We start from the raw sequence: 19981 nt of genomic DNA on the forward strand, positions 1-19981 counted from the left end.
GGTGTACTCACTTTTATGAGATAATTAGTAAATAGCGTCCACCTATGTGTAATTTAATGTCAGTATTTATACAGCTGTTCTGTAAAGCCCTCAGAGGTTTGTTAGAGAACCTTAGTGAACAAACAGCATCATAAAAGCCAAGGAACACACCAGACAGGTCAGGGATAAAGTTGTGGAGAAGTTTTAAGCAGGGTTAGGTTATAAAAAAAAAATATCTCAAGCTTTGAACATCTCACAGAGCACTGTTCAATCCATCATTCGAAAATTAGGAGTATGGTACAACTGCAAACCTACCAAGACATGGCCGTCCACCTAAACTGACAGGCTGGGCAAGGAGAGCATTAATCAGAGAAGCAGCCAAGAGGCCCATGGTAACTCTGAAGGAGCTTTAGAGAATCACAGCTCAGGTGGCAGAATCTATCCACAGAACAAATATTAGTCATGCTCTCCACAAATCTGGCTAATGGAAGAGTGGCAAGGAGCAAGCCAAAATGCCATAAGAAGTCCTGCAGTTTGTGTGAAGCCATTTGTCGAGACAGCAAACATGTGGAAGAAGGTGCTCTGATCAGGTAAGACCAAAATGGAACCTTTTGGCCTAAAAGCAAAACACTATGTGAGGCCGAAAACTAACACTGCACATCACCCTGAACACACCATCCCCACCATGAAATACAGTGGTGGTAGCATCATGTTGTGGGGATGCTTTTATTCAGCAAGGACAGGGAAGATGTTCCCTGCTGAACGTTTTCTGTTTGGTCTATTACTGCAGTAGTATATTCACTGAATGTTGTGTGTGGTCCTTTGATTATGTCAGAGGCTGAACTTGTGGACTCCTATATTAAGTAGATTGACCAACCCTGTTCTAAGGTTATCACAGAATGTTTTCAACACTGAGCAACAGGAATTCGGGGGTGCTTTATAGATCTGCACCAACAGTGACCTCCAGTCTATGACTGTCTTCTGAAGCATTTCCACATTCTCCAACAATCTCCCATAGCATGTTCGCAGTCTCTGACTATCTTCTGTTGCATATCTACAGTCTCTGACAGGTGACCATAGCATTATTTTCACAGAATTTTATATGCTGATGTCAGAGGCTGTATTTGGGACCCTCTATATATGAGTAAGTTGACCACCCCGATCTAGTAGCATCTATACACATGTAAAGTACAGTACAGCCAACCTCATAAATGAAGAATACTTATTCCCAATTGCTGATCGCTAAATGCAGTAACCCTTATCAACCAATCAGAATCCAATCACTGGTTTACATTGAAAAACAAATGTTCTATTATTGCAGAAAACAATATAAAAGCATAAGCCTACCCGGATGACCCAGAAGGAGATGCACTCCCTTGATGACCTTCATATTGCTTCACCATCGCCCGCACACTCCAGTATGGGTTCCCGATCTCTTCTTCTACACTGTGGCTCCTAGGAAGAAATGTTAAAAAGAGGTTATTCATTGTAATACATTCAAATTAAAGACTTGCAACTGCAGATTGCATTAAGAGTAACTCCAGGGAACAACTGAAACCATTAAACTGCTAATGATATCCAGAAATATTGCAAATGTGCATATAGCTGTCTTCTACTGTATCTGTAGAATAATGGGATTTTTAACTTACCGGTAAAATCCCCTTTTTATAGAATACATGAAAAATGAGAGTTAATTCTTACACCACTGAGTTATGCTTCACCGCTAGGTGACTGGACACTGGCAAATAGCAAAACTTGACTCAATCCTGTATTATCTGCATGGAATGGAGGTTTTTGCTGGAAGAGCTAGAAGAAGACCCTGCATAAAATGCATACCTAAAGTGCTCACGTTTAGATTCGTACAATTCATCAAATGGCTTTCACCTGTTAAACCTGTTTACATAAAGTATTCAAAGATATTGGATGAGGATCAGTTCCAAGTATACAGTCCAAATACAGTACCATTGTCCTAAAATTGAAAAGTAGAAAAAAAGCTTGGCGATACGGGACTTTCAGGGTACCCATTAATACAAATAATATATAATAAAGTAAAACAGACAGTATATTTGTCTGTTTTACTATAGTGTGTTATTTGTATTAACCTCCTTGGCGGTATGATTATTTCAGATTTTAGGTGCTGAAAGCGGTACAATTATTTTGCATGAGAATTTGGCGTCTTATATTGTAGTCCTGTAATTCTTAGGAATAACTCACTTAAATCTGTCCAAACCAGAGTCTAGCAGACATCCCGGGTATGATAAAGTTTGAAAAATGAAATCATAAATTATAATATAATAAATAACTATAAATAATTATACCAAATAATAATAATAAAAATTATTCAATAATGTAGTCAAATCAAAAACATAGAAATTTGCTCAGTTGCAGAATTGTCACTGTCATTACTTTTCAGTATTTGATGACGGATCTCCCCACAAATCGCTATCCCTCAATTCTGCGAGTGATTCTAATTTATTATCGCTGTTTTCTAGCTGCTCTAAAATAATTTTTGATGTAAAGGGAGAGTTTTGGTTGCTATGGACAATCTCCAGTTTCCAGGCATAAAGAACAGTTTTTATAATATAAAACTGCATGCAGGACACTGGACAGAACACTAGGGACAAAGGGGATGTGAAAGAATTACATACAGCAATGTAATCTGTAAGATTACATTATACTGTATGTATACTGTGTGTTTCACTTTTTGAATTTGGCGCCGATCTCCGTCCCCGTGCGTCGCAACGCTCGCAGGGCACGGAGATCGAATCGAGCGGAGGACGAGCTGCTCGTACAGCGCGGGAGGGGGGTGGGGGCATCGCTGGATCCAAGGGAGAAGGTAAGTAAAGCTCCTCCTGGATCCAGCGATGCGGTCCCGAGTCTGGCTCGGGGTTACCGCTTTTGGTATAAAACTTCCACCCCGAACCAGACTCGGGAATACCGCCAGGGGGGTTAATGGGTACCCTGAAAGTCCCGTATCTCCAAGCTTTTTTTTCTACTGTTTACATAAAGTATATACGCAGCTAAATGCAGCACACATTTTTATTTGTAGCTGCAGCTGTGTGTATTGCGCCTCATTGATTACTATAGTGCTACATTTAGATGCATACAAAATTGTACGTTGTACAGATCCAAATGCAGTGTTTTTGATGCCCACGTAAGTGAGCCGTAAATCATACATTACAGGACTATTGGGATGACCAAAACAAATTATTATTATTCCGGAATTATATAGCGCCAGCAATTTATGCAGTGCTTTACAATATAAAAAGGAGACAATACAGTTACAATACAATAAAATACAAGAGGATTAAGAGGGCCCTGCTCAGAAGAGCTTACAATCTAATAGGGTGGGGTAGGTGGTACAAAAGGTTCTAACTCCCGCGAGGAGCAGGCAAGAGCAAACTAGCAGGCACACAAATAAGAACCCTTTTAACAAGAACAAAATGAGGACTAAAATGAGAAGGTCCCTAATGAGGCAACTTGGAGGACCTTCCGACAAAGGCTGGCACCCCCCCGCGTTGTGACTAAGCACAAGATGTGCGAAACATGTTAACCTTCCGTTCATTCCTGTAACTGCATCTGTATACATTCCAATAAAGATGTTTTTATTGGTATCCTGTTGAGGTGTTGCCTATTCCAAGCTTCCTTGGTGCCCCCTATGACCTGGACACCCACCTAGTAAAATCTAGCACACGTGTGTGGAGAAGACCAGGCTATAAGATCTGAGAAAACAATGCCTAATGCTGGAAAGTCCACAAAGCATCATTACACTTCTAGTGGAGTAAGCCTTCACCAGGAAGGGAGGTACCATCTATCCAGAGTAATGATCTGCTGAATCCACCTAGCAATTGTGGCTCAAAGGGCAGCCTCTACCTTTTGAGAACCCTCAGGTAACATAAAGTGTCAGCCTGCAAGAAAAACAAAACTCTCTACATCCAGGCAGTGAAGAGCAATATCCTTAGGATGCTTCAGTGTCAGACAACAGGAAAGCAACACTATGGGGGTTATTTACTAAAGGAAAATCCACTTTGCACTGCAAGTGCACTTGAAAGTTCACTGAAAGTGCACTTTGAAGTAAAGTCACTGTAGATCCGAGGGAGACCTTCAAGGAAAATAAAAAACAGCATTTTAGCTTGCACATGATTGGATGATAAAATCAGCAGAGCTTCTCCTCATTTCAGATTTACTCCATAGATTTAGAGTGACTGCACTTCCAAGTGCACTTTCAGTGCAAAGTGGCTTTGTCTTTTGTAAATAACCCCCTATGTCCTGAACTAAATGAGACCACCCTTAGGAGAAAGGGGTTCTGAAGCCTTAACCACGTCAGCCCCGGAGGATTTTACCCCATTCCTTACCAGAGCACTTTTTGCGATTTGGCACTGCGTCGCTTTAACTGACAATTGTGCAGTTGTGCGATGTTGCACCCAAACAAAATTGACGTCCTTTTTTTCCCACAAATAGAGCTTTATTTTGGTGGTATTTGATCACCTCTGCGGTTTTTTGAAGAAGAAAAAAACAACACAATCTTTTTTACTTTTTGCTATAATAAATATCCCATTTTAAAAAAAACAAACAAACAATTTTTTTCTTCAGTTTAGGCCGATACCTATTCTTCTACATATTTTTGGTAAAAAAATAGCAATAAGCGTATATTGATTGGTTTGTGCAAAAGTTATAGCATCTACAAAATAGGGGATAGATTTATGCCATTCTTTTTTTTTCTTACTAGTAATGGCGGCGATTTGTGATTTTTTCCATGACTGCGACATTATGATGGACACATTGGACACGTCTGACACATATTTGGGACCATTCACATTTACACAGCGATCGGTGCTGTAAAATTGCACTGATTACTGTGTAAATGTGACTGGCAGGGAAGGGGTTAACACCAGGGGCCGCTCCAGGGGTTAATATGTTCCCTATGGGAGTGATTCTAACTGTGGGGGGAGGGGACTCACAAGGGGAGGAGACCGATCAGTGTTCCTCTTTACTAGGAACACACCATCGGTCTCCTCTCCACTGACAGGATGTGGATCTGTGTGTTTACATACACATATCCACGGTCCTGCTGTGTTCCCGGGCAATCGCGGGTAAAATCAAGATAAACCTTTATGAAAGACAATGAACTCATCACCTTGGAATGATAACACTTTCTACTGCTTATCTATCAAAGAACAAAGTGTCCAGGCAGCCAGACAGCAAAGCATGAAGCATCTGCTAGGAATACTGAATACCTGTTGCTGCACTCTGAGCAAGTATGTTAGTGTAAATCAGAGCACCGATGATAGCTCACAATCCAATAACTCACTAGGGCTGTATCATTTTTCAGCATGCATGTGTGTAGTTTTCTCTATTGATAAATTAAAAAAACTTGGCTTTACATAACACAGCATGGTATTGGAAATTAATAAAACGAATTACTCATTAAAGTATCATTGATCTCCCATGGCCACAACAACCATAATTGTTTGTGTATGCAGTATGTATAATTTAGAGTCACGAGTGACCCTATATTCCAGTTTTTCTAAAGACTACTGCACCAATAGAGCTGCACGATTAATCGTTATCGTGATTTTTTTCCCCATTGCGATCTTGACAAAGTATTTCCCAATTCTTTCTATGCAGAGAGTTCTCTCTGCTCTGCTAAAGCCGACAGCTGTCAAAAAGAAAGGAAAAAAAAAACTGGGCAGTTTGCCAAGAATCACAACATTCTTAAACTCTAAATTTTTGAACTTAAGTATTAAACATTGTAATGATTTGTCCTTTAGATCAAAGGAATACACTTCATTTTGTCTAGAATCGTGCAGCTCTACTAATTGTGTTTAAGGTTGTAAGCTTTTAGCACCACAAAGGACAAAACATTTGTGTACAATACTGTATGATAAAACATGCTGCGCTAATAAGTGATAAATCTAAACCATAGACATTATACATTAAAATGACAAAACACTGGAATCGTTCCATGTGATAATATAACAAAGTGCCATGTGAAAAAATAAAGTGCTGGGAGCCAAGAAAAGTCACAGTCCCGGTATTTGAATCAAACAATACTCCAGTAATAGTGACTGGTAACCACAAAATTCATGTGTAGATCACCGCAGTGAAAATTATCCGCCACCATAGGGGGTTAAAGAGGAAGTAAACCCTGATGATGGTTTCTTGCAAAGGTAAAGCATAATGGACTACTATGCATCGCATAGTAGTCCATTATGTGTCACCGCTGTCCCCTTGTGTACGGAGCCTTCATCTTCTTGGTGGGTCTCGCTGCTCCGGCGCTGTCATCGACAGAGCCGCGATGACGTCACTCCCGTGCATGCGCATGGGAGCCGCCACTCGCGGCATACCGCCGTTAACAGCGGCGCGCTCAGTGCGCCTGCACGCCGCTGTCTACGGCGCATGCGCCATAGACAGCGGTGCCTGTCTTTTGGCAAATATCTCATAAACCGTGTAGGTTGAGGAGATATTTCTTGGACCTACAGGTAAGCCTTAGGCCGCGTACACACGGGCGGACTGTTCGCCCAACCTTGTCCGCTGAACAGTGTTTGGGCGGACAGTCCGCTCGTGTGTGGGCTTTCAGCGGACAGTTTCAGCGGACAGTTGGACGGACAAAGTCTTTCGGAAATTCCGAAAAACTGTCTGCTGAAACTGTGTTTGAGCGAACAGTCCGCCCGTGTGTGGGCCTGTCCGCTGTACTTTCGAAATGAGCGGACTGTTCCCGCTCGGAAAGTCCGCCCATTTCGAGCGCGTGTACAGGTAGGCGGGGCCCGCGAAGGAGACGTCGCGGGCTCCGCCGCCTGGAATGGGCTTAAAGGGGGTTCCCCCAAAGTCCACACCAGACCCTTGTCCGAGCACGCTACCCGGCCGGCCAGGAAAGGGGGGCGAGCGAGCGCGCCCCCCCTCCTGAGCCGTACCAGGCCGCGTGCCCTCAACATGGGGGGGTGCCTTGGGGAAGGGGGGGCCGCGCGGCCCCCCCACCCCAAAGCACCTTGTCCCCATGTTGATGAGGACAAGGGCCTCTTCCCGACAACCCTGGCCGTTGGTTGTCGGGGTCTGCGGGCGGGGGGCTTATCGGAATCCGGGAGCCCCCTTTAAGAAGGGGGCCCCCGGATACCGACCCCCCACCCTATGTGAATGAGTATGGGGTACAATGTACCCCTACCCATTCACCTGTGAAATAAAGTACAAAAAAAAACACAACACAGGGGAAAAAATATTTTATTGCACAGCTCCGGGGGTCTTCCGTCTTCGGGGGTCTTCTCGCCGGACTCCTCCGCTATCTGTGTGTAGCTCTTTTACTAGCGGAGGAGTCCGGCTTTCTTCCTCCCCGCCGCCGGCCTCTTCTCCCGACTTCGGGGGTCTTGTCCCCCTCTTCGGTTCTTCTGCCGGGCCACCGCGCCTTCTTGTAGCTCTTTTGCAGGCGGTGGCCCGGTCTTCTGTCGCCGCTGCCTTCCGTTCTTCTGTCGCCGCCTTCGGTTCTTCTGCCGGGCCACCGCGCCTTCTTGTAGCTCTTTTACAGGCGGTGGCCCGGTCTTCTGTCGCCGCTGTCGCCGCCGACTTCCGTTCGTGTTCTTCTTCTTGTTCTTCTTGTTCTTCTCCAGGAGATGTTGACACGTCGCTCCCTCCGGCCGGAATGCCGGAGCCGCGCTGTGCGGTCACTTATATAGTGACAATGGGGCGGGGTCACATGGTATATGTCACATGGGTTGGTCACATGGTGACCCCGCCCCCTTACGATGTCATAGTCCCCATGTGACATCAACCCATGTGACCAACCCATGTGACATATACCATGTGACCCCGCCCCATTGTCACTATATAAGTGACCGCACAGCGCGGCTCTGGCATTCCGGCCGGAGGGAGCGACGTGTCAACATCTCCTGGAGAAGAACAAGAAGAAGAACACGAACGGAAGTCGGCGGCGACAGAAGACCGGGCCACCGCCTGTAAAAGAGCTACAAGAAGGCGCGGTGGCCCGGCAGAAGAACCGAAGAGGGGGACAAGACCCCCGAAGTCGGGAGAAGAGGCCGGCGGCGGGGAGGAAGAAAGCCGGACTCCTCCGCTAGTAAAAGAGCTACACACAGATAGCGGAGGAGTCCGGCGAGAAGACCCCCGAAGACGGAAGACCCCCGGAGCTGTGCAATAAAATATTTTTTCCCCTGTGTTGTGTTTTTTTTTTGTACTTTATTTCACAGGTGAATGGGTAGGGGTACATTGTACCCCATACTCATTCACATAGGGTGGGGGGCCGGTATCCGGGGGCCCCCTTCTTAAAGGGGGCTCCCGGATTCCGATAAGCCCCCCGCCCGCAGACCCCGACAACCAACGGCCAGGGTTGTCGGGAAGAGGCCCTTGTCCTCATCAACATGGGGACAAGGTGCTTTGGGGTGGGGGGGCCGCGCGGCCCCCCCTTCCCCAAGGCACCCCCCCATGTTGAGGGCACGCGGCCTGGTACGGCTCAGGAGGGGGGGCGCGCTCGCTCGCCCCCCTTTCCTGGCCGGCCGGGTAGCGTGCTCGGACAAGGGTCTGGTGTGGACTTTGGGGGAACCCCCACGCCGATTTTTTTCGGCGTTGGGGTTCCCCTTTAAGCCCATTCCAGGCGGCGGAGCCCGCGACGTCTCCTTCGCGGGCCCCGCCTACCTGTACACGCGCTCGAAATGGGCGGATTTGCCTCCTCCTTACGTGGGCGAGTCCGTTCATTTCAAAAGTTGAGCCAACTGTTTGGCAAACAGTTCGCTGAAACAGTCCGCTCGTGTGTGGGCAAGTCCGCTCATGCAAATTTTGAGCGGACTGTTTGCCGAAACTGTTTGCCGAACAAGGTTGGGCAAACAGTCCGCGCGTGTGTACGCGGCCTTAATCTAGGCTTACATGTAGGTCAAAGTGGTTTGTAAGGGTTTACAACCACTTTAAATGCACTTACCAAAGGTTAAAATGTATGTATCAATGAGAAAACACTTCAGTAGCAGCTTCCTAGGGGACAATCCAAATAGCAACTTCCAGGGGCAAAAGCTCCACCATTACAGTCGGGTCACCTCTCTTAGTTGCAGAACAACGGTCATCCATCCCAAAAAAGCAAAACATCTCCATATACCGTAAAAACGTAAAAATGGAGATTTATTCAGAGCACAAATGCCCCGTACACACGATCAGACTATCTGGTGGACTTGGTCAGGCGGATCAGAGTCCACTGGACAATCTGCCCGTGTGTGGGCTCCGGCGGACTTTTTTTTCCCAAGAAAGAAGACTCAAAATTGTCCGCCGGACTGCCAATCCGGCTGCCTGTGCGCTAGTCCGCCAGACTTTTGAAATGAACGGACTTGCCCGCACACGGAAGAAAGTCGGTTCATTTTGAAAGTGGCTCCAAGTAGACGGGACTCAATGTTGACACCTCGCTAGCCCCGTCACCTGGTATGGACTTAAAGGGGATGATGTCACAGTCCCGGAAGATTCTGGGACTGTGATATCACCCGGTGACCCCGCCCCTTGTCCCTATATAAGTCGCTGCACTACGCGTCCCTGTCATTGCGACCAGAGACAGCGTCGAGTCAACATCTCAAGGAAGAAGAAGAGAAGGCGGCAACAGAAGACCGAGCCACCGCTAGTAAAAGAGCTGGCAGAAGGAAGCGGAGGCCCGGCAAGAAGAACCGAAGAGGGGGACAAGGCCCTTGAAGTCGGAATAAGAGACAGCGGCGACAGAAGACCGGCCACTGCTAGTAAAAGAGCTGGGAGAAGAAAGCGGAGGCCCGGCAAGAAGAACCGAAGAGGGGGACAAGACCCCCGAAGTCGGAAGAAGACCCCCGGGTGGTGGCGACGAAGAAGAAAGCCGGGCTCGTCTGCTAGTAAAAGAGCTAGCAGAAGATAGCGGAGGAGTCCGGCGAGAAGACCCCCCAAGATGGAAGACCACCGGAGCTGTGCAATAAATTATTTTAAAACCTTGTGTTGTGTTTTATTTACACTTTTTTCACCAGGTGAATAAGTAGGAGTACATTGTACCCCATACTCATTCACATAGGGTGGGGGGCCAGTATCTGGGGGCCCCCTTATTAAAGGGGGCTCCCGGATTCCGATAAGCCCTGCGCCCGCAGACCCCCGACAACCAACGGCCAGGGTTGTCGGGAAGAGGCCCTTGTCCTCATCAACATTGGGACAAGGTGCTTTGGAGCTTTCCCCAAAGCACCCCCCCATTTTGAGGGCATGCAGCCTGGTATGGCTCAGGAAGGGGGGCGCTCACTCGTCCACCCCCCCCTTTCCTGACCGGCCGGGCTGCGTGCTCGGATAAGAGTCTGATATGGACTTTGGGGGGGACCCCCACGCCGTTTTTTCGGCGTAGGGCTTCCCCTTTAAGTCCATACCAGGTGACGGGGCTAGCGAGGTGTCAATCTCGCTGCCGAAGGCGGCGACATTGACTTCCTTCGCTAGTCCCGTCTACTTGGAGCCACGTTCAAAATGAACTGACTTTCCTCCATGTGTGGGCAAGTCCGTTCATTTCAAAAGTCCGGCGGACCCCCGCCATAGTCCAGCGGTTTGTCCGCCAGGATAGTCCGATCGTGTGTATGCGTGTTACATTCACCAAGTAGTAAAAGCGCTTATCAGTACATCCAAATGGTGAAGAATGTGTAGTATACAATGGCCTGGACAAACCTCGATCCAACATTTAATCTATTTAGACATCACCTGGGGTCCCTGTACTATATTTTTGCACATGGCACTATATTATCACATGTAATAATTGTAATGTTTTGTAATTTCAATGTATAATGTCCATGGTTGTGAAGATTTATCACTTATTATTAGAGCGGGACATTTTATCATATAGCATACTGTATATTCCACCCAATTACACCTCCTGCACACTGGGTATTTTGGCCCTGATGCATGAGGCTTTGGGATTTAGCTGCGGCTGGAGGGAACAGGCACACAGACCGGCCCCACTGCCAGCAGCCTTTCAAACTCTGATGTCGCGTACACACGATTAGAAATTCCGGCCAGCAAAAGACTGATGCAACCGTGGGAAAATGCAACCGTGTGTATGCTCCATGGAAATTTAGCTGGCTGAATTTCCGCCAGCAAAAATTTGAGAGCATGTTCTCAATTTTTAAAACGGAAAAACTTTCTATCAGAAATTCCGTATGCAATTCTGACGGGCAAAAACTCACGCATGCTCAGATTCAACTAGGAGATGGAAGCTATTGGCTACTGGGTATTGAACTTCTTTTTCCTAGTCCCGTCGTACATGTTGTACTTCACCGCGTTCTTGGCGGTCAGAATTTGGTGTGACCGTGTGTATGCAAGACAGCTTGAGCGAGATCCCACCGGAATTCTATTGGGAAAACCATCAGAGCATTTTCCGACCAAAATTCCGATTGTGTGTACACGGCATGAGAGTCTGACAGCCACTGTGACTGGACAGCACATTCAAAGGTACTTCTTTTTAGGGCAGTATGTGCCCAGGGATGAATGCCCAAAATGCAGACTGCTTGCATCCTGGACATTTGTCCCTGGGCCCACACTGCCCTAAACATACATACCGCTAAGTGCACCGCCCAGCCCCATCCGGTCTGGTGTAGGTGATATAAGTCTTTTTATAGAAAATGTGTCTGCAAAATATGTTTACATTATAAGATGAATTAAAGGATAAGTGTACTAGTAACCACACCAATCCTAGCTGTCCTCCCTTGTCTTCCACATTCTAGCTCAGGAGATGACTCAGTCAATAAGTTTCGCCTACACCAGGTCATGCAACGTTTATATGTTCTAAAATAGCTTTCTCTGATTTGACTGCACACAGTGACCGTCTCACACTGTGCATAAGAAGCCACAGCAAGTCAGATAGAGCCTGCTTTATTTCCAGCATCATCTAGCCCTTTCCTCTCCTGCCTTATCGTTCCTTGCCCACCCCTTTCATTCATTGTATTTGTGCCTATGCACACAGGCGTGCATTCTTCAGAAAAAAAAAAAAAATAGCAAAATTTGCATTTTTGGTCAGTAACTTACGCCTCATGCGCGCAAACGCATGAATATTTGCATATTTTCATACAATCGTCCATTAACATATTGTGAATGTGAGAATACGTTTGCATGCATGCGCGCGCCAATGCGCAACACTGCACAAATGCATATGCATGAAAATACGCACAAATACATACCAAAAAAATTGGCTGAAAAAATATATGCTGTAATGCGTATTGTGTGCAAGAGGCCTAAATGAGAGACCAAGTAAGGCAAAATATAAGCAGATTAAATGTTATCTTTAAATAATGACCAATGTATTGTTGAATAAACAGGCCCATAGCAGAAAAGTAAAAATTGCTCCGATCCATAGGGGTATACAGGTGTGTATAATCTCGGGAAAAGCAAATGCACAGAGAGAGGAATAAACTGACAGCTGGGACAATATAGGTGTGTTAACTAACAAACTTCACTTGATCACCATGTTATAGCTGACATAGTGATGATGACACGATCAGGAACCGTGCTGATTGGTTCTTGATAGGAGTAAAACTTTTGAGCTGTGACAGCATGGTCTCTCGCAGCAAAATGGGAGCAAAGCTGAAAGCTCCTGGCTCTAAAAGGCAATATAAAGTAATGTTCTCTAAGCACATGGAATCGTACTTTGTTAATCCACATATTATATTATAGGAAAACTCTAGTCAAAAGGAGCACAGCCTACTTGTTCAGGTCTTAATTTTGTTATGCATACATGGCTTCTGTATTTCGGGCCTTAGTCCTAAAAGTGAGCCCCACTCAGTACAGCATTCAGCCCTATCCAACTAGCTAAGTGCTACACCGACGTGCGGTCCAAGCCTCGATCTGGTATGGGTTGGGGCAGGAAGCGACGTTGGCGCCTACCCAGAAGCCTCTACGCGTTTTGCATCCAATTATGCGTCATCAGGAAGCCTTTTCACTTCCTTCCCCAACCCATACCAGATTGAGGCTTGGCCCGCACGCCGATTCTGGGAGACGGAACGGCGCTAGCTAGGTGTCAAAAACACACTGTTGGAAAGACTCAGTATACTTTATTTTTACTCTATTGATTTAATCAATTTTTTAAATATGTTGCACAATAATGGATGTCTGCTTTTTATGAGAAACCGAGACTAATGTGGAGGACATTCTGACAACCAAATCCGTTGGATTTTGTCCGACTGATTTTGTCCGATGGATTTTGTCTGAAACCGTTGCATACACACGGTCGGACAAAGTTGATGGAAAATCCGATCGTGCAGAACGTGATGACGTAATTTCGTTATGATGGGACTACGTTCAGGCTAGTAGCCAATAGCTTTGGTCTAGGAATTTGATCTGAGCATGCGTGGCACTTTGTCCGATCGGAATTCTCTACACACAATCGGACAAAGTCCGATCGAATCATGTTGTCGGAAAATTTTATAGCCCAGCTGGAAAACTTGGTCCGCCCACACACAGTCGGATTATCCGACAACACGGTCCTATCGGACATTGTCCATCGGAATATCCGACCGTGTGTACAAGGGCTAAGGAGTAACCAGTGGCAACCAATTTGGGGGAATCTCAGATATAAATATTAGAGTGGACTAGTTAACCCAGTATAAACCAAAGACTCAATTTTTCCTTGGCTCTGGTGAGTGTCCACTTTGGAAGGTGGGGGTGCTTCACGAATTGATGAAAAGTTTTTCAAGTCACAAGGATGTGAATTTGTGCACATGGGATTCGGATAAGCATTTTGTGAAGAGGACTATTGGAACTATTGTTAACACATGATTTTTCATTTTAATAGTTTTTTATTTTTTCATTATTTTGAGTTTTGATGAATGAATTTATTAGCAATTTTTTTCATGAATCACAGATAAAATTGTCCATGTGGTAAGGTATATATCACTTTTTAGGGTCAGCGCAGTTACACTCTTCATCACAAGCCATCATACCCATCCCACTTGTAAGGAGCTCTTTTAAAGTGGATTACAGAGAATACTGATCGAAGTAAAGTTAGTGGAGTTTCTGTTGTTCATTAACTTTCACTGTTTGCTGGATATAATTATCAGTTTCATGATTGATTTAATTTGTTTCCTGCAAATTTGCAGGCCAAACATTCTAACTGTAGATATTCAATAGGAAAACCGAGCGTAATGCATATTAATGGGCATATTTAAAAAAAAAAAAATTATCTGTAGACTGTCAATTTTTAACATCATCGTGTACACAGAGTTCATTGCTTAGGGTCCACATGATGACTTACCCCTGTCTGTAGCGGGAAATATCTCGTCCTGAGAGTGACATGTCCAGTCGAACATCAGCAAGAGCAGCAGCTGCACCCTGGGCCATTGCTGTAGTAGACTGAGGGCGATGATTGGCAGAGAAATTGGACTGGCCCTTTCCAGTTGCTCCCTGCACATTGTGGTTGACGGATCGTCCTGACACAGGTTTAAAATGGGCTGCCAGTGTGAGTATAATTCTCATAATGGATTTTAAATTTCCATCAACTATATCTGTGGAAAAATAAAGAAAATTTATATAATCTTAGTTTACCTTCTGAAAAGCATGTCAAACTGATCACATGGGGGTTTTGGGCTTCCTCGTCTGATTCGGGGGTACCAAAGAGGAGGTTTTCTGCAGTTTGGCAGCCTTGGCTCAGTCCAAAGCAAGACCAGCAGCCTGTTCCCTCTGGTGTGTCCTGCTCACTTACTCACACTTAGCTGCCAACTGTTTTTTCTTCCATTTCTGTACTCTGCTGTACCTGGCTTAACCCATTCGGGACCAAGGTCCCTGTAATCAGAGTTTGGTGGTTCTTTCTATCCAAAATGCTTCGTACCTCCGAAATAAGAACTTTGTAATTTAGAAAGCACTGAAAGTCGGTTCTCTCCACTCTAGCCAGACTATTTTGGAACCCTTCATTCTGCATGGGTGAGAACCCCTGGGTACTCAACATTACCTTCAAACAGTCCCTCTTTAGGACCTAACCTTAGCATCCTGTACACTTTATATAGATGACCACAATGGTCTAAATTTGTGGTGGTCTTAGTTTGGTTCCAAATCCAAAGATATTGTTCTAAAATTACCAGACAAGGACATTTGGACTTTTAAGGCATCACTTACACAGTTTATTATGATAAAAACATAATTCTTATTTACAATATTAAAAACTCATACAAAATAAAGAAATCTATTCTAGAAAAACATAGTGTAAAAACAGTACAGAGAAAAGTGCTTCATTTAGTATGTCATATTTAGTAGGAATATCCTCCGCATAGTGTTCCCAGGTCTTGCTGCACTCTAAATCTAAAGTATCTCACAAAATTGAGGCCACCGCTCACATTTTTGTAAATATTTTATTATATCTTTTCATGTGACAACACTGAAGAAATTACATTTTGTTACAATGTAAAGTAGTGAGTGTACACCTTGTATAACAGTGTAAATTTGCTGTCTCCGCAAAATAACTCAACACACAGTCATTTAAGTCTAAACCGCTGGCAACAAAAGTGAGTACACCCCTAAGTGAAAAATACTGGAGGAACATTTGTATTAATCAGCCAGGAAGCTGCACATGAGATGTACTTGGACATTCCAACATGACAATTATCTAAAGCACAAGGCCAAGTCGACCTGTCATTGGCTACAGAAGAAAAGAGTGAAAGTTCTGAAGTGGCCATCTCAGTCTCCTGACCTCAATATCATTGAGCCACTCTGGGGAGATCTTACATGTGTATTTCATGCAAGACAGTCCAAGAATTTCCAGGAACTGGAGGCTTTTTGCCAAGAGGAATGGGCAGCTTTTCCATTTGAGACAACACAGAGCCACATCCACAAACACCACATAAGACTTCATATATATATATATATATATATATATATATAATAAGGGCCGGTTCACACTATTGCGATGCGAGAACCCTACGAATCAACTGCGGGTTCCTGCATCGCACGCCAGTTCACACTGCCATATGTGAACTGCTGGGGAGTGTCATTATATGTTAACGACGCCCCCATTTCAGCTTGCATATGGCACTGCGAACTGACAGATCGGACATAAATCGGATTGCATATGTGTGAACACACATGCGATCCGATTCTGGTCCGAACTGAAAAAAGGGTCTTGTGCGTGTTTACACCGAATGCGGTGCGATTTCAGCCATACTATCTGTATGGCTGAAATCGCATCCACACAGACATCGCATGTAATGTGAACAGCAGTGCACTGCGTATTAAATGCGATGTCTGCCATTGCAATAGTGTGAACTGGGGCTAACAGTGTAAATTTGCTGTCCCCTCAAAATAACGCAACACGCAGCCATTTATGTCTAAACTGCTGGCAACAAAAAGTGAGTACACCCCTAAGTGAAAATGTCCAAATTGGGCACAATTAGCCATTTTATCTCCCCGCTGTCATGTGACTAGTTAGTGTTACAAGGTCTCAGGTGTGAATGGGGAGAAGGTGTGTTAAATTTGGTGTTATCTCTCTCACTCTCTCATACTGGTCACCGGAAGTTCAAAATGGCACCTCATGGCAAAGAACTCTCTGAGGATCTGAAAAAAAAGAATTGTTGCTCTACATAAAGATGGCCTAGGCTATAAGATGATTGCCAAGACCCTGAAACTGAGCTGCAGCATGGTGACCAAGACCATACAGCGGTTTAACAGGACAGATTCCACTCAGAACATGCCTCGCCATGGTTGACCAAAGAAGTTGAGTGTACGTGCTCAGCGTCATATCCAGAGGTTGTCTTTGGGAAATAGACGTATGAGTGCTGCCAGCATTGCTGCAGAGGTTGAAGGTGTGGGGAAACAGACTGTCAGTGCTCAGACCATACACTGTACACTGCATCAAATTGGTCTGCATGGCTGTCATCCTAGAAGGAAGCCTCTTCTAAAGATGATGCACAAGAAAGCCTGCAAACAGTTTGCTGAAAACAAGCAGACTAGGGACAGTGACTGTGGGAACCATGTCCTGTGGTCTGATGAGACCAAGATAAACGTATTTGGTTCAGATGGTGTCAAGCATGTGTGGCAGCAACCAGGTGAAGAGTACAGTCTAGCATGGTGGTGGGAGTGTCATGGTCTGGGGCTGCATGAGTGCTGCCGGAACTGGGGAGCTACAGTTCATTGAGGGAACCATGAATGCCAACAGGTGCTGTGACATACTGAAGCCGAGCATGATCCTCTCCCTTCAAAGACAAAGATAACGACCCCAAACACACCTCCAAGACGACCACTGCCTTGCTAAAGAAGCTGAGGGTAAAGGTGAGGGACTGGCCAAGCATGTCTCCAGACCTAAACCCTATTGAGCATCTGTGGGGCATCCTCAAATGGACGGTGGAGGAGCGAAAGGTCTCTAACATCCACCAGCTCCATAATGTCATCATGGAGGGGTGGAAGAGGACTCCAGTGGCAACCTGTGAAGCTCTGGTGAATTCCATGCCCAAGAGGGTTAAGGCAGTGCTGGAAAATAATGGTGGCCACAAAAAATATTGACACTTTGTGGGCACAATTTGGACATTTTGATTTAGGGGTGTACTCACTGTTGTTGCCAGCGATTTAGACATTAATGGCTGTGTGTTATTTTGAGGGGACAGCAAATTTACACTGTTATACAAGCTGTACACTCACTACTTTACATTGTAGCAAAGTGTCATTTCTTCAGTGTTGTCACATGAAAAGATAGAATAACATATTTACCAAAACTGTGAGGGGTGTACTCACTTTTGTGAGATACTGTATATTCAATATACCCTTTTCGCTATGATTGCATGAAAATGTATTTAAGTGTTCTGTCAACTGCTGCTGTATATAGATAATAGATATACTACCCCTTAAAACAGGGGTGGGCAACCTTTTAAGCACAGTGTGCCGAAAAATGTTTTCAAACAAATTGAGCGTGCTGCTTTTATAACAACAAAAATTCAATTTCACATTCTCAATCACGAAAAGGATTTTTTTATAAAGTAAATGCTGTAAACTACTTGAGTAGTAGTGAGAAATTTAAATTCTGCACTCTCACGCCTCAGATCAGGCCCAATTCCTGCAGCTCCACATTTCAGATCACTGTCCCCCCTGCAAATCTGTTTTTTACCACTGTACGCCCCTGCTCATCTGCCCCCCCTCACTGTACCCCCCTGCACATCTGCCCCCCCCCCTCACTGTACCCCCTGTACATCTGCCCCACCACTATAATCTCCTGTACATCTGCCCGACCACTGTACTATCCGCTCCACCACTGTACTACTCTGCACATCTGCCCCACCACTGTAACCCCCTGCTCATCTGCCCCACCATTGTACCTTCCTGCACATCTGCTCCACCACCATGCCCCCCATGCTCTTCTGTCTCACAGTTGAACCATTTTCTCATCTGTCCTAACACTGAACTTATGTGCTCATCAGCTCCACCACTATAAACCCCTTTCTCATCTGCCCCACCACTGTACCTCCTGCACATCTGTCCCATCTCTGTTTCCCCTGCTCTTCTGCCCCACCTCTGTAACCCCTTGCTCATCTGTCCCACCAATGTACCTCCTTTCTCCTCTGCCCCGCCACTGTACACCCCTGTACATCTGCCCCACCTCTGTACCCCCTCTTTTGCCCATCCATTGTAAACCCCTGCTCATGTGTCCCGACAATACACCTCCTTTCACATCTGCCCCACTGCTCTAATCCCCCCCCCCCCACTTTTCTGTCCCACCACTGAATCCCCTTCTCATCTGCCCCAACACTGAACCCTCTTCTCATCTGCCCCAACACTGTACCCCCCCGCTCTTCTGTCCCACTGCTGAACCCCCCTCTCATCTCTTCCACCACTGTACCTCCCTGCACATCTGCCCCAATGCTGTACTGTCCTGGTCTTCTGCTAATTTTCCCCACTGCTGTACCCTCCTGCTCATCTGCTCCACCGCTTTAACCTCTTCTCATCTATGATATGCGTGATATGCAGAATGGTGAAAGGAAGCAGAGATGAGACACATCTACCTGTCCTGGCACACTCATCATGTTGATCCACTTCTCGCATCCAGCCCACGTGCTTGTATGTGGTGATGTAAGTGATGTCTGCAATGTATGTGATGTATGTGATGTCACATACAAGCATCTGGAATGGATGCGCAATGATGAGCTCAGGTCAGGGACAATTTTCTGAAAGCAGTGGGCCTGTGTGCAGGATCATAAGTTGGGCCCCTGCAGCTGAGAAAAAGTGCGGCGCAGAGTTGGGTGTGATTTTCGTTGTGCTGAATACTGGCTGAGGCTTAAAGGGACACAGAGTGCAGGGGGTCAGTAGTAAGTGACGCAAAGGTTCAGGAATAATTTCAAAAAGTTCCCAGTAGCTCAACAGTAATTCCACAAACTGTCACAGTGAAATCCCTTCTTTCTGAGATTGGTAGTGGCAACCAAGTGAGTCATTTTCCTCCAGATGGTGGACGGGCTGGTGGATGGCTAGCAGGACTGTGATTGGCTTCAGCAGTGGACAATGACAGTCCTCCTCCACTGCCCCCCCCCCCCCCCCCCAGCAGAACTCTTCCCTATCACAAAAACTGACAATCGCAGCTACAGCAAAGTTAGAGAACCAATGTTTCCCATCTTTTACAATGTGTGTGTGCACAGTGCCTCCCCCTCAGTGCAGGTGCAGCATGGGGAATTGTGAGATTGGTATGCATTAGTGACTCACTGACACTTCCCTGCGCTGCTCTGCTGATGGGGAGGGAGTCGAGTGCTGGAAAAAGAGGCTTTGTGTGCCGCTTGCGGCACCAGTGTCAAGGGTTCCCTACCCATGCCTTAAAACATAAATGAAAAAGTGTTATACAGCCCTCAGCATCATGTTCCGCCCCCTACGCATTTCTCAAGTGGAGGTTTATATTCTAAACCAGGTATCTCTAAATTACGGCCCTCCAGCTGCTGTGGAACTACACATCCCATGATGCATTGTAAAACGCTGACATTCACAGACATGACAAGGCATGATGGGAATTGTAGTTCCTGAACTGGAGGGCCATAGTTTGGAGACCCCTGCTCTAAACTTATAAATGTTAGCAATGAATCAC

At 45.7% G+C, this 19981-nt stretch overlaps 1 protein-coding gene across 5 annotated transcripts in view; it reads right to left on the reverse strand.

Annotated features, from left to right (window-relative positions):
* Positions 1 to 19981, reverse strand: part of DIXDC1 (DIX domain containing 1) — a 274022-nt gene that overhangs the window by 145062 nt on the left and 108979 nt on the right. For all 5 annotated transcript variants that reach the window (XM_077456913.1, XM_077456912.1, XM_077456914.1 and 2 more), the window contains 2 exons: positions 14195 to 14444; positions 1327 to 1434 (listed from right to left, as the gene is read on the reverse strand). In XM_077456913.1, the coding sequence (XP_077313039.1) occupies positions 1327 to 1434; positions 14195 to 14444 (358 nt within the window). The remainder of the gene's footprint in view (positions 1 to 1326; positions 1435 to 14194; positions 14445 to 19981) is intronic.

Source organism: Lithobates pipiens, unplaced genomic scaffold (assembly GCF_037356315.1).
Source record: "Lithobates pipiens isolate NorthernLeopardFrog02 unplaced genomic scaffold, aLitPip1_a1.2 Scaffold_27, whole genome shotgun sequence".
Lineage (NCBI taxonomy): Eukaryota > Metazoa > Chordata > Amphibia > Anura > Ranidae > Lithobates > Lithobates pipiens.